This window comes from Melospiza georgiana, chromosome 12, assembly GCF_028018845.1.
Source record: "Melospiza georgiana isolate bMelGeo1 chromosome 12, bMelGeo1.pri, whole genome shotgun sequence".
NCBI classification, from domain to species: Eukaryota; Metazoa; Chordata; class Aves; order Passeriformes; family Passerellidae; genus Melospiza; species Melospiza georgiana.
In genome coordinates, this window is record NC_080441.1 from 612,815 (window position 1) to 636,302 (window position 23,488).

Here is a 23,488-nt window from a genome sequence, read left to right on the forward strand (position 1 = left end):
GGGTTTTAATATGATACCTCTAAAATATGCATACAGGTCAGTGATTTACTAATAACCTACTCTTACAACACAGGCACACGGACAGAGATGCAAAGCACAACAGGTTTAAACCCTTTAAATCCCCCATTTTCATTCTCACTGCTATATATAAAAAAGAAGTATTTAAATTAAGTTGGTTTTATTATCCCTTTTTAAGTCTTAGTCCATTACTGGGCTACCTTCTACCACAGCACATAAATAAATCAGCCTTTCTTTGCCAGAGACCCTTACAATATTGTTGTTCATTTATTTTTAGTTTTCTGGATATGCTGGGCATATCCCAGGCATGCAAAAAGGATCTACTTGCCCTAAGAAACTCCAGATCAAAAATAAATATGATAAAGATGAAAAAACATTCATCAGAGGCAGCAGGAAATCAGGGGAGCAGAGCAGGGCAGAGGCAGGCACGGGGATGGAACGCTCAGATCTGTATTTAAAGAGTAAATCCTTGGAGCTGAAGCGCATCTCCACGTGCCCTCAGTGAGCTCCTGGCAGGGCTGCAGTGCTCCAGGAATGTGCTCTCCTGCCTCCTCACCAACAGACCTGGCTGCCAGCAGCACCTCCCAGCACTCAGATGCCGTTCCCACACGAGCACTTTCACAAAGAAGGAAATGAAAACGCAGTTCTTCCATGTTCTGCCCAAGGCTAAGGAGGAATTTATTGGCCAGCATGGATTAAAACCCAGAACACTTCTTGCACCACTGCTGTTTTTAGTACAGGCTTTTCCTGTCTGTGCTGCCTCCACCAAGCTCCCACCACGCTGAGGGCAGCATTTGAGGCTCTCAATCCATTGGTTCTTAAACCTGTGAAATGCCCTGAAACAGCCCCAGCACTTCCCTCTCCTTACCCCTCCTGCTACTTTGCCCAAGCTGTATTTTGCCTTTCTCTGTCCATCAGAAGGGATAGGGTACCCCAGCAGCAAGGTGCCACCGTGGGTTCAAGGAGCATCAGGCACTGCCCTGAAAGCTCCTCCAGGCCCTGCCAAAGGAGCCCATGGAGGGCTGGAGGGGCAATCAGAGGGAGGAGCTGCTGGGGATCACTGCTCCAGTAAAACATGGCTAGTGTGCATCACCAGTTGCCCACTGCACCAGTTACAGTCTGTAGCTACAACTAAGTCAAGTACTTTATTTGTGTAATTACAAGGAACTGATCCCTGGGGGTCATACAAATAATTCAGTATACTAGCAAAAAATGAGCTTTCTGAGAACATTTACACTAGTATAATCTGATGGGATGCAGAGTTCTGGAAAATAAATGCCAAAGGGGATAAAAAAAGAGCTAAAGCTAATTTATTTTTTAAATCAAATTAATATTAGCATTTTTTGGTCTGTATTTGCTCAGCTTTAAGGAATAGCCTCTCTGCTTCTTTGTTGCTATTTGTTTTTCTTGGGCAATGTATCTCAACCTGAGGAATTGTACCCAAGGTTCAGCACAAGGGCCAAGGAGGGAAATGCGGTTATAATAAAGCCACTCTGCACACTACATGTGGGAGGCACCTCTGTCCATCAGCCTTTCCAGGAGCCTCTGAAAAATAACCCCTGTTATTAAACTAATCACCTTGTGTGAAATGGCAGAGTGACAGCAGAGAAAATTTACCTGGGTAATAAGTCAGCAATAAAGGTACGTCCAGGGAGGAGGAAATGAGGCTGCTGCAGACACAGCAATAACACCGTGGAGCAAAATCCAATATTGGAACAGATAAAAGTTCTCCATCCCAATATTCCTCCGTGACAAGTATGAAACAGTATGCAAAGAACAAGGGGGAAAGATGAGAGATAGCAGCAAGAAAAGAGAGATAGCAGCAAGAAAAGGCCTTGGAGAGGTGAGCTAAGAGGTAATGAATGCCTGCACGAAGAGCAGGTGGGCAGAGGGCAAGGCTGGGAGCTCAGTGCCCCTGCCCAGCTCTGCAGGGCCAGGGCTGCTCCCATCCCATCCCATCCCATCCCATCCCATCCCATCCCATCCCATCCCATCCCATCCCATCCCATCCCATCCCCGTCCCCATCCCATGCCCATGCCCATGCCCATCCCACCCCATCACCACCCCATCACCCCAGCCTGGCAAGGGGCAAGCAGGGGCTGGGCTGGCAGGGCTGACGAGGCAAGCCAGAAACAAAATGTGTGGCACTGACATGTTTCCTAACAGCACTGACAGATTTTAATAAGCAAGCTATTCTTCAGTTTTGATTTGAGGTGTATATAATTAGGTAATGTGGGTGTTGAGTGATAAAACCCACAAGAAATACACAAATTAGAAGCACTGATTTTTTTGAAACCATGGCCTGTTTCAGACTAAGTGGCATGACCTATTTTTATTGTATTATTATATTTGGAAAATAAAAGGAAAACTTTTCTTTTTCATCTCTTCTTCAACATAGGAAAGATTGGGGACAAATGATACTGCTCTTTTAAGTTCTCCTCTTTCAAAACTTAACCTTTATTTGTCGTTTGATTTCTTTTACTTTTCTTTTACTTTTTTTTCTTTTATTTTTCTTTTTTTTTTACTGGCTTCTTCCTAGAAGAGATGAGATCTCTCTAGATTTTCCAGTAATCACTTTCCAGTGATTCAGTGAATTGCTTTCAATTTTCCAGTAATCACTTTTTCCAGATTTTCCAGTAATCACATTCACAAACTTCCCTACAAACTAGGTTAAGTATTTCTCTATTCCAGATTTGAGTAAGACCAGCGAAAGCCAGAAATATTCTATGGCTGCTGACCAAAAGCAAGAATTTACAATGGATTTCAAGAATGCCCTTTTGAGGGGAATAGGACTACTCAAAAAAAGGGATCCTCTCTGAATTTTCAGGCAAGACCTTTCCATGGGCTCTGAAAGTGAAATATCCAGTACAACTTTCTGTACAGCCTTAGGAGTTCCTACTCCTCACTGTCACCACTAATGGGCTGAGCAGGGGATCAATACAGCACCTGCACAAAATACATATTTCTGTCTATCTCAGGAATTTAATCCATTCCTTTTAAAATAAGGTAGATTATCTTAATTAAATTTATAACGTGCAGTCCTCTGGTGTGCAGGACAACGTCTTGTTCCAGTATCTTCCCCATCTTTCATACAGGCCTGCAGTGGCCACCAAGTCCTGAATTGCCTTTTTCAAGCCCGTTATCATCTCTCCATCATGTGCATGTTACATAATGACCCATCCTTATCTCTGCTGCCTGCTGTGGACAAAGCCCAGCGTTGTTATTGCCCAGAGCTGCACTCAGCAGGGCTGAGCAGGGACGGTTATTGAGGCACTATCAGACACACATCTCCAGACTGTCCTGCTCACAGGCCCAGGGCTCTGGGCAGCCTTTCCCATCCTGCTGTGTCCCAGGGCTCTGGGCAGCCTTTCCCATCCTGCAAACAGTCCCAGGGCTCTGGGCAGCCTTTCCCATCCTGCAAACAGTCCCAGGGCTCTGGGCAGCCTTTCCCCATCCTGCAAACAGTCCCAGTGCTCTGGGCAGCCTTTCCCATCCTGCTCACAGTCCCAGGGCTCTGGGCAGCCTTTCCCATCCTGCTGTGTCCCAGGGCTCTGGGCAGCCTTTCCCCATCCTGCTGTGTCCCAGGGCTCTGGGCAGCCTTTCCCATCCTGCAAACAGTCCCAGGGCTCTGGGCAGCCTTTCCCATCCTGCTCACAGTCCCAGTGCTCTGGGCAGCCTTTCCCATCCTGCTCACAGTCCCAGGGCTCTGGGCAGCCTTTCCCATCCTGCAAACAGTCCCAGGGCTCTGGGCAGCCTTTCCCATCCGGCTCACAGTCCCAGGGCTCTGGGCAGCCTTTCCCATCCTGCTGTGTCCCAGGGCTCTGGGCAGCCTTTCCCATCCTGCAAACAGTCCCAGGGCTCTGGGCAGCCTTTCCCCATCCTGCAAACAGTCCCAGTGCTCTGGGCAGCCTTTCCCATCCGGCTCACAGTCCCAGGGCTCTGGGCAGCCTTTCCCATCCTGCTGTGTCCCAGGGCTCTGGGCAGCCTTTCCCCATCCTGCTGTGTCCCAGGGCTCTGGGCAGCCTTTCCCATCCTGCAAACAGTCCCAGGGCTCTGGGCAGCCTTTCCCATCCTGCTCACAGTCCCAGTGCTCTGGGCAGCCTTTCCCATCCTGCTCACAGTCCCAGGGCTCTGGGCAGCCTTTCCCATCCTGCAAACAGTCCCAGGGCTCTGGGCAGCCTTTCCCATCCTGCTCACAGTCCCAGGGCTCTGGGCAGCCTTTCCCATCCTGCTCACAGTCCCAGGGCTCTGGGCAGCCTTTCCCCATCCTGCTGTGTCCCAGGGCTCTGGGCAGCCTTTCCCATCCTGCTGTGTCCCAGGGCTCTGGGCAGCCTTTCCCATCCTGCTCACAGTCCCAGGGCTCTGGGCAGCCTTTCCCATCCTGCTCACAGTCCCAGTGCTCTGGGCAGCCTTTCCCATCCTGCTGTGTCCCAGTGCTGCCCTGTCACAGGGCTGTCCCTGCTGTGCCATCCCAGCTGGGCACAGCCTGCCCTGAGCCTCCTCAGGCTTCTCCCCAAAACTCACTCACCTCTCCCTGCATCCTGGTAAGCTACAGCCAATAAAAACAAATCTAGTCCCATGGGAAACACCAGGACTACAAAACCTGTTCTTGTTTCAAATCAGTATGAAGCAAACCAAAATCCTGGATCTTTACACAACACAAAATATTAGAAATCATCTCCTGATACTCTTAAAATGCTACATTTAGGCTATTATACAACAAAAGACTGAAATTGCCATTTTGAAATGGGGGTTTTTTAGTCCTAATAGTAGTATTTTCATAGACTTTACTCAGAAATTTTAGAAAACAAAACTCATAGCTTTTCTTCTGGATACACCCATCTATCTCCCAGCTTTCTCTCCTGAAACCTATTTTCCTGAAGTCGTTGTTTATCCTCATGGATGAACAGCCCTGTTTTGCAGATGTCTTCATAGAGCACCTCATGCAGAGCATCCCTGATCCTGGCTCCCCAGAGACCTTCTTAGAGCTGTCATCCATTCAAATTCATAATAGCAGTGATTAATAGGAATCAGAATATAAAGCCAGCAGCAACAAGAGCTTAGTGGGAACGCTATACTCTTAAATGAAAGCTGATTAGTCTCAGCTGTTCCTTCTGGCTAACACTGAGCTGTAATACTTCTTGATTCCATCTGCTTTACTGCCTGGCCTTTTGTAGGGAAAAGATCATTTTTATTTTTATGACTGGGAAGGCAAAGTATCAGCATTTTTATTGACCCTCAAAGCAGTAAGGACTCAGGAACAGGTATTGTTACCAAGAATCTGCCTGAAAGTTCCCTCTTTATTTCACTGCCTTTTGACTTAACATGCAATTGCAGCCACAGAGAACCTGGTGAGTCCCCACGTCCCTCTGCAGACTCCTCTGCAGAGCCAACATTGCCAGCAGTGATGGCAGTGACCCCCTCAATCCAGGGCTGGGAAATGCACTGCTCAGTGCCTCACAACTCCAGCCAAGGGCCTGACCACTGTCCTTGGGCTGACTGGCAGACAGAAAACATCTGCTCCATTTAATGATTTCTCCTGATGCCTTCCAGATCTCAGCACCTTGGAGAGGTTGCCCCTAATGCACTTAGAGCACATTTCCCAATTAAGAGCAGAGCAGATTATATAGTCAAGTGGGAGATTTGCAGTAACTATTGTAACCCAATTGTAGAGAAGATATCCAGATTAACTTTTTCTTTGAAAAAATGAATCCTGGTAAGAAAAAGCAGAATTTTAACCGGCACAGCAGCTTCCCAGACGAGCTCTGCCCTGGCCATGCCTTCTCCTGGTCCCACCCAGAAGGCTGCAAGCTGTGCCCAAGGGCTCAGGGCGCAGAGCTGCCGCCACTTCTGGCTGTCACCAGGGTAAACAAGGACAGATTCCCAGAGTAACTGCTGAAGAGGCTGACCTCGAAGAGCACAGCTTTGACTGAGTCACAGGAGAACCTTCCTCACAGGAAAGCACTTTGAAGGAGGTCGTAACTTAGCCCTTATCACTTCTTGATGGAAAAAAGAAAATGCTTTTACCAGTTAATGGCTCAGAAAAGTGCATGACTGGTTACTGTAACCACAACAACATATTCAAAAGCAGTGAGACAGAAAAGGAAGTGCTGGATAAGCATATGTTGTTTTTAATAAAGAATGACTTAGAGCTAAGTGGACCACTCGGTTTCCAAGGCTGCTCGGCAAAAGCAGAACAGGGGGGACCCAAGAGCCTCGAGATGCCTCCCTGTGCCCCAGCCAGGCACCTCCTGCAGCATCAGCCTCCCTCTCTCTGTGGGCATCCTGCCCCAGCTGCAGAGCAGGGCTGACACCCCCTCCCCACACTGAGCACCCAGCCAGCCCCAGCCCCAGGCTGCACCAAATTCAGTGCTGCATGTACTCCCTGGCTGCTCAGGACTAAGGTAATTTGGTCAGAACTGAGATCTGGAAAGCTGATTTTGTTCTGGCCTCGCATTAATGGATCATTTATTACCCTGCAAGATCAGCCACGTGTTATCAATATCCAGGGGTCTGAGAGCTCCAAGTGCAGATGGACTGACAGGAATTTATTGTGTGCTCAGATGAGACTGGAGGAGAAGTGCCACCATCCAGGTGGCTTTCTGAGAACAAGCACAATGAATCAGCCAGCAGCACTGAGACATCCTTGCTGTGGAACTGCAAAAGGGAGGGAAGCTGCTCTCCCTCCACACGCTGCTTCCCCTGCTCCCCGTGAGCCTGACAGCAACACGTCCATGGCACACTGTAAAATATCTGCCTGCCATGAGGGCCAATCTGAGCAGGGCCTAAAACTGCCGGGCTGGCAGGCTGCAGCTGAAACACCCAAAATGCCCCTTGTTTCTACAGCACAACCTTCCCAGCCCTGCTCAGTGCCCCCTTGCTCTGCCACCCAGTGAAACGTTCACTTGTGGGCAGCCCTGATCTCCCCAGGCTGATTGGCCACGCTGCAGGGACCTTCCTCCAGCTGCATTCCCTTCTCCACCTGGAGAACGAGGGCAAGGTTACCCCCAGCTGCACAGCACAGGCACATCTGGAGCAAAACTCACTTGTCATGGCAGGTGAAACCTCAAACAAACCCGAGTCAAGGAAGCACCAAGGCATGACAAGGCTGCTGGCTCTGCTTCAACAACCTCGCTATGCTCTTCCTGCAGGGGAAATGCATTTGCTCCTTCTTGGGAGTGGCTGGGAGAAACAGAAAGCTCAGGTAAAGGTTTGAGTGATCATGGCTCCTACAGAGCAAACGGGCTGAAAACGAACCGCAGAACTCAATCAGCAACAAACAGGAGTCGGATGAAATTCACAGAGAAATAATGTTGCCTCATCTCAACAAGCAAATCTGCATTATTAAATTACCACCTTCTTTAGCTGGGCTGGTGCAACATCCGCCAGTGTCAATCCCAAACAGTGCCCCAGCAGGGCTGAAGGCACGTGGTGGAGGCTGAGCATCCCTGAGCACTCCCATTCCGCTGAGAAATGCTAATGCAATGTTTCCACTTAACCCCCGCCCTTGGACCCCAATTCTGAGAAGGCACAAAAGCAACTGCTGCTTTCACAAAATCGAGCCTCTGATAAGATGCTGCAGGTTCCACACCATTTCCTGAAAGGGAGATAAGGACAGAGTTGGGACAACTCACATCCTGGGCAATGGTGACTCAGAAAATCAGCTCTGGGTACAAAAAGCTGTTTCAGGTAAACTCATCTGCTGATATGGAAAAGTAATTCTAGTACAGAGATGAAAAGTATTTTAAAATCTCATAAAAACAATCTGACAAAAATGCCCTTAAAACTTTACATTGAGTCTAGCATCTCTGTCATCCCTGCTCTCAGGGCTAGACTTGTACAGCTCAAAGGCAGACAGGAGCACTCTGGGCTCTGAAATCACCATTCCTTCTCCAGGAACATCACTTGTGTGGCCATCCAAGGAGCAGGGAGCTGCCACTCATGCTGGCACAGCACAGAGCTGCAGAGGGGCTGGCTCTGCTGGCCCAGGGATGCAGCACAGGGTGGCTCTGGCTGCTGCCCCAGCCTGGGGCTCATCCCCACCTGCCTCCTTCCATGCCCTCTGCCAGCCCAGGCTGTGCAGAGCTCTGGATAAACAGACACACGGATGCTCCAGGGCAAGCCCCAGCCAGGAGAAGCTGGTCCTGGGCACCCTGGGGCACCACGAGCTGGCCTGGCTCTGTGGCTGCTCCTTCCCAACACAGAAAATCAACAGGAACTCTCCTTAAGGCTTTAGAACTTTTTTTATCACAAGCTGCAAATGCTGAGACAAAAATCACCAAAGAGGCCCAAATGCTCAGCTGTCATGAGCTAGCCCTTGGTACCACTGTTATAAATGGGTCGTTTCCATCAAGTGTGACTGGGCTCATGGGGAAGGTCTGACTGAGTACTTAATTTAGGCTGGAGGAAACAGCCTCTTGCTAACCCTCTACTCCCATATTTCACACCACTTGACAATCTCAGATATTTTTCACTTATGCTAATGCTTTTCTTCTCAATGTCAAAAAATTTCAGGACAATTTTAACATGCGCCTTCAAATCATCTTCAAGCTGAAACAAATCCGAAAGGTGTGCATTTCCCCACAAAACACCCCCAAAATGTCTGCTGTCACTTCTGCAGCTGAGGTGAAGTTAGAAACTTCAGGGAACGTCTTTGTTAAGATTGGCAGGAAGAAGAAATGCAGCAGGATGAACTATGGGGAAAATCATCTGCCACCAGCAGCTCCCAGAGACAGCAGAGGATGAGAGCAGCAAAGCCACAGAGGGGTCAAACACAACCCCATGAGACACCATGAGACCCCACAGGGGTCAAACACGACCCCATGAGACACCATGAGACCCCACAGGGGTCAAACACGACCCCACGAGACCCCACAGGGGTCGAACCCTCCCTCTTGGCTCTGCCACTGACCTCGAGCCCCAGGAGTGGTCTGTTGGAAAGGAGAACTCTCACTCAAAATGGGCCACTCAGCTGCAGGTAAACGACTTAATTCATTACTGAAAGCCAGATAAAGGATTTGCAAGGGGTTTTTTATTTCAGTGGGAGAAAACTATGCTATGGTTTTGGTAAAAAAGGTGGTTTAAAATTTCCTGTGCAAAACTCATTCCAGCCCAGAAGGAAAAAGATACATATGTGCACAGGGAGAAAATATACAGTTTTGGAGAAAATTTATTTCCTCAGAGGGAAATTCTTGCATGTTCTAAGATGATGAAGAAAGAAGCCAGAAAATGCAGCCCAGCTGAATCCTCATTAGCAATGTCTGCATTCACCTGGCTCAGCCATGCACAACTCTGTGTCAGGGGTTCAGCCTCCAGCACAAATACCTTCCTCACCATTCATCAATGCTTTCCCAACACTTCTCTTTCTGAGCAATTTTCTACATGAAAAAAAATTTAAATTAATACTTTGCCCATGTGTACTTAATTAAGAAAAATCCACTCAGATGTGATGGATGGCTGTCTGATATACTTGCTCTGCCATATTTTATATTATCCTGCCTGCTTTCTTTCCCTATTCCTGTTCTTTATTAATTCATTCTCTCTCTCTGACTTTCCCCTTTAGTAATTCTCTGCTTGGTTTCCAGCCTTATTTTTATCAGCGGATTTTTCCACGACTCCATTTTTGGCCCCTTGAAGAGAATAACAAAAGCTAAGTGTCCCACCCCAGTCAGACTCAGAGCCTGCACACCCTCCCTAGCAAGCAGCACACTTTTTGCCCACTTTCACATATTTTTAACAAGCTGGCTTTCAAATAAAAACCACAGTGCTTAAATGATACAGCTCCTGGTTGGCAGAGATGATCACATTCCTAAGCAGTTCATCCAAAGGCTTTGCAAAGGCAATCCAAGCACATCCTTTTACCTGGGACTGTTATTTCCCAGAGGCAAACACACTGCTGCTAATTTAAACAGAGCTCATGTACCCATGTGCTCTGCTGTGAATGGCTAAGGATCACTGGGGCTTACACTACAGAGACTTCCTACTTATGGAAATTTTAAATTACCCAAAATGGATATGAGTTGAGTTGAATATGTATGCCCACCACCCCCACTTCAGATTGAAAATTGCTTTTTTTATAACAAATGCCTATTTCGAGCAGAGTGTTTGGAAAAGAAAAGCCCTTCCAAGCCAGGGTGTCCTCTGAAGCAAGTGGGAGAAGAAACAGGTTTTAAACCCACTCCTTTTGTTCCAAAATGTGGAATTTGTTTTGTTACTTTTATAGCCACACACTTGCCATTGGCTCCAGCAGGCTTGGAGGGATGCTGGGAACGGTAGGGAGGGGCTGAGGGAGGTAAATCGGTAAATCTGTCCTTTCTGCTGGCAGAGAGAAGGATGGAATAAATTCTGGGGAGGGGGGAAAAGGAGAAATGGAATAAATAAAATACTGAGAAGAGTGGATGTTAAAAGAGGGGCAGTGACAAGCAGAAGGGAAATGAGAAGCCAGCTGTAGTAAGGACCAAGAAGCTGTTCCTGAAATGGAAGCACTGAGGGAAGCTGGGGAACACCAAGTGCAGCCCCTGGTGCCCCCCTGGCAGGGCAGGCAGCCTGTCTGGGAGGCAGGAACTCTGCCCTGATTGTCTGGGAGGCAGGAACTCTGCCCTCCTTGGGGAGCTCTGCCCTGATTTGGGAACTCTCCCTTGCTTGGGGAGCTCTGCCCTGATTTGGGAACTCTCCCTTGGCTTGGGGAGCTCTGCCCTGCTTGGGGAGCTCTGCCCTGATTTGGGAACTCTCCCTGGCTTGGGGAGCTCTGCCCTGATCTGGGAACTCTCCCTTGGCTTGGGGAGCTCTGCCCTGATTTGGGAACTCTCCCTTGGCTTGGGGAGCTCTGCCCTGCCAGAGAAGGGTTTGGGTGCACCCAAGATCACCCAGCCCCACTGCTGGCAGGGCAGAGTGCCTCCAGAATCCAGGGGTGTCCAAGGGAAGCCCAAGGGCCAGGAACAGCCCCTGGGATGTGCAGCCCCTGGGCCGGGCCAGGGTCCTTCCCAGCTCACCTGCAGGGCTCCACCTGCTCTCCCCAGGCTTAACAAGACCTCAGACAACTTGACACACTTAGGCTCTCCTTTAAAGTGCCTTCAGGCTTCCTCCTGAGCTAATGAGGAACCATTTCTGAGCTGCTCCTTTAGGAAAGGGTCCCTCTTCAAAGGCCCTACCAGGTGCCATGTGCAAACAGCAGCAGAGCCAGGTTCCCTCCTCAGATCTCACTTCTCTGCACCAGGGACTGCTCCTGGGAGCTGCTTCAAAGGCTGAAGTGTCAGCATCAGAAAGAAAGGAGGTGTGTGGGTGTGAAGTTACTAAATGCAAAACTGTCAACCTCCTTTCATTTACAACCCTGAATATGCATGCATGCAAAAATGTAGGGCTTATATTAAAGTTTTTACTCTTGGAGCAGAAAATATCAAGGAGAAAAGAGACTAAAAGATAAGGCTGTGCAGGTCAGAATTCTGTCTCAGCTAATCTTTTCTTTTTCATCAGTAATGGTTTCTGTTAATAAAGCCTGCCCTACCTTAAATGAGATTGTCTTTTACCATCTCAGGGAAGGGCATGGCAGCAGACAGACGCCTTTTGTTGTGACAGCAGATGGATTTTTTAGTCTCTGACCCAAATAAAAGCTGTGTGGGGAATCGATGCCCACCCCAGAGGAGCACCAGCCCACAGAGCACCTCGGGGTGGGAGTGGGATCCTGGGTGTTCCAGCTGAGGAGGCTCTCTGGGCTGAGCCTCCCTGAGCTGCTGGAACCCTCCTGCGCTCACATCCACCACTGGGGCAGGGGTGAAGCAAGAAGGGCTGAAGGGGGAACATGTCCTGAACAGAAACCCTCAGCATTTGTAGGGGAACTACAACTTTGGTAGTAGGTTTTACTTACAAAGTGCCTAGATTTTGGGTTAAGAGCTACATGACCTGCAAAACCCCACCAGACTCTTTACCAGAGAGTCAAAGATGCCGACACATCAAAGATCAAACTCTTCCCTTGATAACGTGTGTGACCCTGCTGCAGGTACCACAGGGACAAGGTGATGTGGGGGGACAGCCTGGCACCTACAAGGCACAGGGAATTTCCCCTTCTAGGTTACCCAACATTTGTTTTGAGTGAGAGTAGAGATGTTTGGACTTGCCTTACAGTAGCAAAGGGCTCCAGAGGCATCAGCCTAATGGCAACTTAATTTTACCAATGCTGCTTGAGTCAGTAAAAACCCTACAGACTGAATAATTGCTGTATCAAAAAGGAAAGGCCACAGCTATCACAAGTACCACATTAACTCCAGTTGTTTCAGAAGAGAAGCAACTGTTGTTTAGAAGACTGTCAGAGGAAAAAGAAACTTGTCTTTTACTGTCAGTGCTGATAACAAAATGAAGGGCTGCAAGTGCAGAGGGTTTGCTTTGGGTAGCAAATGAAGCTTCATCAGATGATTCATGGCCAAGGCAGGATGACTGTACTCATCTTCTCCCCTAAGAGCACAAAAGGGGGTTGGTTTCCTCAGTACAGATATTCCCAAGGCACTGGCAGATCAAGACTGCCTCCCTCTCAGCTGGAATTCCAGGGGTTCCTCATGGGGAAAAGGCTGTAAGGCCCCTAAAGACAGCCCTGGAGGACTTGGTGTAGAGCTGGTGCACAAACAGGGCCTTTCTCTGCTTCAGAGCAGGGCTGCTCAGCAAGAGAAATCACCAGTGCCTCATGGTGAGGAATGTTCTCTCCCTGCCACGGCTGCTGGAATTAATTTTGTGAAGAAAAGGTTTTGTTTAGTTTTAAGAGCTCCTGGTTATTTATAGTAAATGCTTGCCCTTCTGGTACTGCTCCTACAAGTATCATTAAAGGAAATATAAACAGTGCATCACTTAGTACAGGTGTTTTCTAGCATCTCACAGATTAGAAATGCAAATTTGGGAAACAATTAACGAATGTGGTAGAAATCAACAATCTGCATAAAGCTCCTCCAGGTCTTTCCTCCCACAGCTGCAATAATTTCCCCAAGAAGAAGCCCAAGGAAGTCTGTGCTGAACTCTGCTGCCCGTGGCACGAGCCCCAGGTCTCTGTCCTGAGCACAGATCAGACCGGGGCTGACACAGAGGGCACCAAAGCTTCAGCTGAAGCCAAGGCTCTCGGAGCTGCTGAGTGGTGCTGCCACAGCCCCTGCCCAGGCCCAGGTGTGCAGAGCCTGCCTGCAGGGCTGGGCTAGGCTGAGCTGAGCTAGGCTGAGCTGAACCTGCCTGCAGAGCTGGGCCTGGCTGAGCCAAGCCTGGCTGAGCTGAGCCTGGCTGTGCAGTGCTGGGCCTGGCCATGCTGAGCCTGGCTTTGCTGAGCCTGGCTGTGCAGAGCTGCGCCTGACTGAGCCTGGCCGTGCTGAGCCTGGCTTTGCTGAGCCTGGCTGTGCAGAGCTGAGCCTGGCTGAGCCTGGCCGTGCTGAGCCTGGCTGTGCAGAGCTGCACCTGGCTGAGCCTGGCCGTGCTGAGCCTGGCTGTGCAGAGCTGTGCCGTGCTGAGCCTGCCTGCAGTGCTGGGCCGTGCTGAGCCTGGCCGTGCTGAGCCTGGCTGGGCAGAGCTGCGCCTGACTGAGCCTGGCCGTGCTGAGCCTGGCTTTGCTGAGCCTGGCTGTGCAGAGCTGAGCCTGGCTGAGCCTGGCCGTGCTGAGCCTGGCTTTGCTGAGCCTGGCTGTGCAGAGCTGAGCCTGGCTGAGCCCTGCTGCAGCCTCTGCCCCACCTGCAGCACCAGGGATCCCTCAGAGCCACCAAAAGGTGCAGCTCCATGGGAATGCCAGCAGCACAAGGCATTTGAGGGGGCATTGTCTGTGAACACAGCCACAGCTGGCTCTGCTGGGCTATTCCACATCAGGGCAGCTCCTGCCTGGGACCTGCAGCCAGACAAGGCTCCAAGCCAAGGGCTCAAGGCTGGCCCATGACACAACCACCCCTCTGGGCACCAGGGCTCTGCTCTCCTTGGGCTGCTCCAAGCCTTGGAGCCTGGCTCCTGGCACTTCTTTAGTCATTAGGTTTCACAGGCCTCCCAAACGTTCTGTTCATTTTTTAATGACACAAAAATCTCATATTGTAAATCAATGGCTGTCTTGTCCAAATCCTGAAAATGTTACTCAGATAAATTAATTCTCCCTCTGGCTGCCAGTCAAAGAAACTGCATGAGTAAGAATTACTTACATGAGAAAGGATTTGCAATATCAAGCCCATTAAACTCTTAGTTTATCAGGTGAAGGGAAGTGATCTGCACTTCAAACTGTGTCTATTTCACTTCCTAGACTTTCTTATGGTTTTTGTTCTGTTTCAGATCATTCGCTTATTTACTCTGAGCTTACTGTGCCTTCTGTCAGTGTCAATATGGCTCAGCTGGCAGCAGATGCTCTGCTAGCTCCGAGCACACTGGTGTGAAGCAATGAGAACAGAATGAGAATTGATGGGAACTTTTGCCTGAAACCTGAGCGGAAACCTTTGTATTTATGAAACTCTGCTTCTAATTCATGTACCAGCTCCACCAGATATGCTCACTTTAAAAATACTGTATTCCAGTTTAGCTGGAGGACACGAGTACTGGCAGGGTGAGGAGCAGCCCACTCTTTGCAGCTCCCTAAACCCATTTTGTTAAAACGGTAACTTCTGGAGCTGCCATTTGAGGAAACGTGCTCACAAATCTTTAGAGGTTTGCCCACTCACAGTCAGCTCAACTGCAACGTCCCACCAATAGCTGGGCTCAAGAGCTATCTCATGACAGGATTTAACACCTGAAAATGCTCTGGGGATGAGGATGGAGGGTCTAAATTGATCCCCTATTTCTGGGCATTCAAAGTAATCAGAGTAAGGAGAGGGGGAGACTGCTTGATAAAGCAAACAGCATCTTGTGCTGTGATTCTGAACCCAGCTCTCTGATTTTTAGATACCTCCTGAGGCTTTAAATAAACAGAACTGCACTTCACCAATTATCATGCCTGTTTTGCTTAGCTCCCCAGCGGATTCCATTTTAGAAGAACCATACTGCTCAATATGCAGAGCTGTTTGGGTAGAATTACAAAAATGAAAAACAATGTGATGGCACCTGTAGCATCAGCAGAATGTAAAATATCAAAGGCCTTATCAGTTCAACTATTCAGACCATCCCATTCACTGGTAAAAGCTATTATATAGGCATTATACCCAAAGACTCCCTAATCCATCTGTAATTTCAGATTCCTTTGTCAATCCTAGATTGCCTAATGAAAGCAGTTCAGTATAGAAAAGCAAGCCTCTTAATACCATTCTTATTCAACAGACTTTTTCCTTTCCCAGACCCTTTATATATTTCCTATCCAAGAGCCCAACAGGTCTAACTCCAAGGACTACCTTATGGAAAAGTTAGTTTCTGAAACCAAGGCTTCAAGGGCATAATGGAATTATGACAACTTTCCTATTTCCTTTGCTCCTGAGTAGCTTCTGTGCCACACAGGTTTCTCCTGCTTTTCAGGACTCATACAGGGGGCTCTGTTTCCAGCACACAGGAGTCCTGCCAAGAGGATGGCATTCAGACTGGGTTTCCTTTGGAAACCTCCTCCAGTTGTGCTGCAGCTCTCAAAAGCAACCACAGAACTCAATCTTGGGCTTAAGGACTCCTTTTTCTCCCCCACTGACTCCCCATCAGTATTTCTCAGTACTCTTTTCAAAAGAAGCCTTTTGGCTGACAATGTGAACTTTTATAGTCGAGCGGGATTCTCAGTTTTTGCACCTCATCCCTTGCAATAAAAGTTCTGAAAGGAAAAGATGCTTTTAGTAGGCTTGCTAAAGGATGTAAACGGCCAGGAGCAGTAAACATTTCTCTGGAGGCTGCCAAGTAGAACAGAAGTGAATTCAGCTCCTCTTAGCACTGCTGTAACTGCAGGGCAACACAAAGATAAAAAGACACAAAGAAGTGTTTAATAAATCTGCTCCCAATACCTGCACATGGCAGATCAGTTGCTGGTGACAGCCTGCATTGATGGACAGCAATTCTGGCGAGCTGGGCTGCCCTTTACCTTCTTTTAGCACAGCAACTGCTGAATTTTGTTTGTCCTGGCACTGCTGAGCAGCCAGAGCTCCGAGTGCTGTCCTGCAGCACAGACACTCCCAGGAGCAGGCACACCTCCACCTCCCCACACAGCTTTTCCTGCAGCCATTCTCACCCTGCTCCACCCTCACCACTTTCCCATCCACGCGTGGCCAGGCTGAACACCTAGGGCCACTTCTCATGGGAGCAGAAGCAGCCCCAGTCCCACCATGAGCAGGAGACAGCAGCAGCCCTGAGCAGCCAGGACAGCCTGTTCTCAGCTCCCTGGAAAACTGCAGGTGCTCTGGGAGAGCAGGGAAGGGATCCTGCCTCCCTCTCCAGCTGCCCTGGCCCCTGCTGGGTGGGCACTGCAGGTGCTTCCAAGCCAAACCGAACACCATCGTACTTCACAGCATTTTCCTTCCAAGAATTCACCTCCCTGGAGCTGGGAGCCCCACAGATGATGGGAGCCCATGGGCAGCAGCTCCCAGCTAGCAATGAGCTGTGTGGAAAACACTTCTGGGAGTTTAACAAACGTGATGAGCCTGCCACTGCAGTGTCATCCTGGGCTAGCTCCTACTCCAGTTCTGAGTTTGTTTTCCAGTGCCAGCCCACTCCTGTTGGTTTGGGGAGCCCTGGGAGCCTGTCTGACTGCTGCACCCTGCTTAGATGCTCACCCTACACAGGCTGAGCCATTGGCAGCTCCAGGCAGGGGCTCTGCTGAGTCACTGTGACAAGAGCTGCTCATTAGCTCAGCCTGCAGCACCAGAGGGAGGGGAAGCCCTTCTGGGCTTCCCAGAGCAGGCAGACAGCTTTTTAGAAGGAAAGGCAGGTGCAGCAAAGAAGCCACAGTTTCATAATGGTATTTTCTTTTAATTAAGTCACATTCTAAAGAAACAGAGTCAGGTTGGCATGTGATCTTGCTTCTAAACTTGAAGACACAGATCAAAAATAAAGGAAAAATAATCAACACCTCAAAAATGCACATAAATACTAGCATACATGTTTTCCCAGTGAACTGAGCCCAGCTCTGCAAGAAGCAGGCTCACACGCCTGGTGTGCATGGAGCTCTACACCCACAGGTACCTACACTGCTGGTCCTGAGCACCTACACCATGCTGGGGAGAGAAAAGCAGCACTTTGCTCCTTGGCTCTGCTGAACCCCAGCAAGGTGAGCTGTCCTTTGGTGATCTGAGCACACAAATCCAGTGGATCCAGGAGCTGCAGCTCCAGCCCTTATCTGCTCACCACTCTGCCTGCCAACCTGCTTTGCAGTGTGACACTGAGGAGCTGCGAGCAGCCTGGGAGCCCTGGCACTCAGGATTCCTTGTTTGAACAAGGGCCAAAACCCCTTGTTCAAAGGGATCGGTGTGATCCAAGGCGCGAAGCTCTCAGACTCGAGTCCAACTCCAAATTCTGCCAAGGCTTTTTTTTTGTCATCATGGCAGATCTGTGTCGCTGTGACCCCAGTGAGCAGTGCAATGGACTTTCTGCTGGGGAGGCGTTGCCCAGGGTGCCAGGATGAGGGCAGGGCACAGCCCTGGAGCACCCCTGCCCTGCCCGGGCTCCTCAGGGAGCCTCAGCTCCAGCACCTGCAGCCAGGGCTGAGGCACAGCAGCACCTCGGGGCTTTCAGATGCCTGGGGGATGACTTGTACAGAAAAGCAGCATAATAGCTTCAAGACCTGCAGCTTGCTGAATCTCCTAATAATTCTCCCGTGGGAGGATTATACCATCTGCACTTCCCTGCTGCAGACAGGCTGTCTGTCCCCAGAAATCTGGGCTCACACTGGTGCCACAGGGACAAGCCCCTGAAGGAACGGCACCATCTCTCCAGCCCACATCACTGACACCAGCACAGCTTTCCTCGGGCTGCAGGGAACCTCTGCCTGCCCAGCAGTGTCCCACACCTCAGAGCAGGGCCAGACAGGCTGGGGGGGCTCAGCCAGGGGCTGCAGGTCCCTTCAGCAGCTGGGACACGTGTGAGCAGCACTCCAGCTGCAGTGCAGGCAGCTCAGCTCACACCCAGCCCAGAACCTGCCAGGCACACGCCCTGCTGGAGGCTGAGGCTGGGCAGAAGCACCCCAGCCTGGGTGCCCCAGTGGGACCCAGCAGGCTCCCCCTCCCCGTGCAAGCAGCAGCAGCAGCAGCCAGCCCCGTGCTGCAGCACTGCTGCACCACTGAAGCCAAGCGTGCAGCACCTGCAGCAGTGCCCATGGCGGGGGCTCAGAGAGCTTCCATCAGCTCTGCAGTGCCTGGCACCTCCTCAGGGCAGCCTCCTGTGCCCTGGGCCTGCTCCCTGGCTGTGGGCAGGGCAGCAGGCAGGGCTGGCAGCACAGCAGGGACACAGCACCCTCTGAGCTGTGCTGAGCCCCTGCCCAGCACAGCGGCAGGAAAACATGGATTTGCACCTCCCACCCTGGCACTGGAGTGAGTCAACTGCATTCAGGTGTAGTCTGCATTCCGGTAAAAAATGATTTATACTGACATGCAAATTTAACCAGATGAAGCTTTTGATTATTTCCTCCATGTCTTGGTCTGTGCTATTTCCCTGAGGTGGAAAAATGCTCTTTGCCAGTAATTCATTATAAATGCCCCAGCCATTCCCATTAGCTACAGCAGATCTCCACTGCACTGCTCTGTATTAAAATATGCACAAACTTCTCTTCAACTCACCAAAACCAATTTTTGAATCACTCTGAGAATTTAATCCCATTTCAGTTCTCTTGGCTATCATCAGCGTGCACGCTTCACACAATATTTACTTTCAGTGCAGGTACCAAAGGTATATATGACAGTTTGCTTTACATACAGAGGACAGTGTTAGCTGAATGCTCTCTCAGGGTAAATTGTACACACAGCTCTGCCCAGGGTTTTATCCCCAAGTGCTCCCTAAACCCCTGCTAGCTCTGCACCAAGTGACATCAGACCAGAAATGGCAAAAGGAAGGCATGTCCTGCAGCAATATTAAACCCAAAGTACTCATCCCATAGTAGTTAGCAAAGGCACATAAACACCTCATCCTACCAGCTGAGTGCCCTGAATTGCCCACAGCTGGGCTGGAGGGCTGCATGAGGCATGGGCAGAGCTGTCCCTGTCACACAGGACACTCTCAGGTAAGGGCTCCCTCCAGCCTGGGAGAAGCTGTGAGGAACTGCCCATGACACTGGGAAATGAAATGCTTTGGTAGAACACAGGAACCCACAGCAAAACAAGAGGGGAAATGAACCCTCTTCCCAAGCTGAGCTGCACTGCTCTGAGACTGGCCAGAACTGTGCAATGAGCAGCACATGTTTAATTATACTGTTTCTGACAATGTACCCAGGAGAAACAAGCACAAAATCACCTGTCTTAAAATGTTATATAGGAAAATTCACTGACAGTCACTACATGGTTTGAAAAACTCTACCATGATGGCTCATGGAAAATGCATGGCAGGAGGTTCACAGGCTGTTTTTAAATCGGAGTATTTTGGGCTGTTTCAGCCTCTGCAGAACACCCAACTCCCTGCACCTCCACCCTCCCTCCCCTGGAGGAGCCTCACCCACTGCTGCTCTGCATGGCTGGGAGCCTCCTCTGCCACACCAGCACCCCTCAGTGAGAGAGCAGCAGCTGCAGCACTGCCTGTCTGCCAAACAGAGCCTTCCAATGTCCAGGACAAGCAAACACACGAATTCACAGCATATGAAACCAGAAAAATCCAAGTGGGGCATATATGGAGGTCACGTGAAAGATGTGGTCGTTCATAGAAAGAAAAATAAGATGAAATGAAAGCCACCCTAAACCACAAAATGATTCATGGTGTGGTTACATAAGACACAGGCCAGAACACGGTTTCAGTCATCTTGCAGCAGCACCACGCTGGTGTGAGGGATGAATCAAACATGGTGTTTGCACGGGGAGAGGATGCTCAAGCACCAGGAGATGTGCCTCCAAACAGCTCCTAACAAGGTCGCTCCAAATAAAACTCTCAGGGTGGGTTCAGCTTGGGAGGAGCAGTCACACCACAGCCATGGACTTTGGAGGACACTGGCTGCAGGAAAGAAACCATTTCAGATGGGAATTCTGTGATCTGGAGATGTGACATGGTCACCTCCCTTCCCTGCAGGCCAGGACTTCCATGTGCCCTATAACACATGTAGAGAACTGCATATTTGGTTTCACAGTTTATCTTTCTTTTGCTGAGCTGAATTGCTGCCTTGTCCCCAAGGAGCTTTTATCATTACCCTACAGATCCTACTTTTGCTCTAACTGACAGATGCTGCAAACTATCCATAACCTCTGGCCGCCAGCTCCAGGTATCTGCTCTCCACAGATCTGTGATACACCACTGATCCCCCTGGAGAAGATTCACCTCCTTCCCCAGCACAGTCAGGGGCTGAGGCAAAGCACAGTGCAGGCTGCCTCAGAGGCAGGACAGACCCCTGGTGCCCTCTGCACAGACACAAGGCTCACAACACAGCCAAAACCAGGTGAGCATGTAGAGACCACAGTGATCTCTCTCCTTGTTAAACTGTTTCACCAATGCTAATTTCATTTCTCTCTGGAAATGGTGCAACTATCTGCTGTAGCTATCTACAACTGAAGTGCCCTTCTATTTCCCCTGTTCTCCTGCTTCAGGAACTTGACAGTGTTTTGTGGGGCTTTTGCACTTGATCAATCCCATGTTGCCATCTGTCTGCTCCTGACAAATCCCATTCAGGAACACATCCCTGCAGGGGCTTTGAAACCCTCAGGATGTGTAGATGGATGTCACTTACTTGAGCAGATCTGTTCCCCAGGCTCCCTGGTGGCTTTCCTGGAAGAGGTGAGTGTTCAGCTGGTATAAATCAGCTGAGCTCTCCTGGGACTCATTTATATCAACCAAGAATACAACCCAAAATATAGAGTTCATTTCCCATGCATCAGACTGTCAGACTGCATCCCTTGCTGAAAGGACCATTATCAGCAGAAGAAATGCTAGAAACACTTGAAAAATAGTGTTGGAGCTGGATTTCTGGCAGCCTGAAGCAGGGGCAGATGCTCCTCACCAGCCCTTGTCCATTCCCTGAGCTCATTGACAGGGACAAGAGCTGCTTTTTCCCCCTGAGAGTTTGTTGTGATTATTGCAAAGAACAGAACAACCAAAGCAGAAGGCAGCAGGGGATAAACCCAGGATTATTGAGAACTTGGATGACAACTTCCCCTAGAAAAGTAGATCAAAATTAAGTGGCCACTTGTCTTTGTGAAGAGAATTTAAGAGTACGAATTTGGGAAACCACACAACAAAATTCTGTTTAAAGCCTTGTTGAGCCCATCAAGTTCAAGAAGATTAAAAAATAAATGTAAGAAAATATAGTTGTCTAATAAGGAAACAAAAATGACCACCGTTATTTATATTTCCACTAAGGGGGAAACAGAGAGATGTCACCAGTTAATTTTGCAATGACATAAATTATGGAATTCAAAGATATTAAAGGATTCAAGAAAGACACGATTCAAGGCAACATAACCATCTGAAGAACTACCCTTAATCCATGCAAAGAATAAAGATCACAACCAAAGTGAATCGCAGAGCTCTGCCTAAGATGCATACCAAGCTAGAAGTTGCACTTCATGGAAATCAGGGCCACATTGTGCCCCTTCTCCTCCCAGCAGGGAACTGGGAGTGATGCTCATCATCTCAGGGCTGTGTGTCAGAGAGCAGGCACTGCACTGCAGGGTAAATCCCCTGCCCACCTCCCCTGCCAGACAGAGGGGTTTCTGCAGGAAAGCACAAACACCAGCAGAAAGTAGAGATTTCTGCACTGAGAGCACAAACCCAGCGCTCTCTGGAACGTTCCTTTGTCCCTGCACTGCCAGGCCTGAGCTGCTCCTGCTCTGGCAGAAGGAGAAAAAATATGCAAAGCTGCCCCTGCTCCCAGCTGTCAGGATTGCAAAATAAATGAGAGATTTGAATAAGTTTGCTTAATTTTTATCAGGATTAAGGGAATCTTTTATAGAAGAGAATCATTTGTAGTAGATAATAGAATACATTTTCCTCTATTTTCCTCCTTGGGAAAAATCTATTAAATCTGTATAATTAAAATTCCTGAAGATAGTTCAGCTAAATGTTTTTAATTGAAAAGTGGTCTATTTAATTTTTTTTTAAATAAAAACACCGTCTGCTCTCGTGAGAAACGTCACTGAAAGTTATTAACAGACATTCTTATCAAAACTACTAATAAAGCTGTTCTTTACTCACTCACCTACCTGAAGCCATAAAATTTCTATTTGAAAATCCTGACCAAACAAAAAAATATAATTACTTTCTCTAACTCTTTTTACTTAGAGTAACACAGATCCCATGGGAAGACACAAACCATGCTGAGGCGCGTGGGGGACACACCAAGCTGTCCCTTCCCCTCAGTGCCCCACTCTGACCAGCTCAGTCACTCCACAGGGACCAAGGGAGAGGATCCTTTCTGTCTGGGGTTGGGGGCTTTGCAATGTTTCACATTTCAGGATTACTCAAAGGCACCACAGTGTGAATCCACACATCCCTAGGTGCTCCTGATGGAAAAGATTCATAAACCAGAAGCAGACTATCACCACCACATTGACTCTGCTCCAAACTCTCATTTATAGGTTATTAGCAGATCCCTTGCAACAGTAAGTTATTAGTTTGCCACAATTCCACAGAGAACAGAATTAAAACATTTACTTACTGATGTATATAGGTATCCTTCGCTGTTCATTGCCAGATATAACTTTGTTTGAACCCCCTGAATCGCCACCACTCGTAAACCCACAGGTATGAGGTTAAACAAAGCTAGGAGAGAAAGGAGACGGAGAGCAAAATCAATCCTTTGGAGTATGCAGATCAGATAGAAAATGAAACCAGAATTACCAGAACCAAGTACAAATCTCTATTTATGCGTATAATAATTTCTGTGGGTGCTACAGAGCAACACTTCTGCCACCAAGTCCTTTGACAGCAACTGCCAGCAGGAGCTCAGGAATGATCGGAGGGATCAGTGCCTCTCCTTCCCTCTGGAGATGGAACTGCTGACAGCTAACAGAACTTACCTGCCTGGTGAGCAGAGCCCAGGCTCTGCCCAGTGCACTCGAGCACTGTTTGGCTTTTGTTAGGGTGCTTTTCTTGCGCCATTAAGTGCAAGAATGAATCCAGAAGCAAACAAACAAAAAAATTTTCAAGACAATCAAAACTTGTTTTCAAAGTCAGTAAACATTTTGACCAAAAGGAAGGAAGAAGATGAAATTCAGAAAAGTTGAAAACCATCATTAGCATCTCAAAATGTTTCCACTTATAACTCACTGGGGTTTAATTTTTCCTCTTTTTTAGAGGAGAATGGGTTTGAAAAAACAGAGTTAAATAACTTCAAAATGAAATGAAAGGGCAGCATATTCTTTAGATCAACCCCTAAATCTGTGCTTTCAAAATTGAGCTGCTTTGAATGTTCTGCTTGCATTTCTGCTTGTACACATGCTAATA

At 48.8% G+C, this 23,488-nt stretch overlaps 1 protein-coding gene across 3 annotated transcripts in view; it reads right to left on the reverse strand.

The window, feature by feature from the left end:
- FGF13 (fibroblast growth factor 13) overlaps positions 1–23,488 on the reverse strand; it is a 194,121-nt gene that overhangs the window by 15,539 nt on the left and 155,094 nt on the right. For all 3 annotated transcript variants that reach the window (XM_058032604.1, XM_058032606.1, XM_058032605.1), the window contains one exon: positions 22,701–22,804. In XM_058032604.1, the coding sequence (XP_057888587.1) occupies positions 22,701–22,804 (104 nt within the window). The remainder of the gene's footprint in view (positions 1–22,700; positions 22,805–23,488) is intronic.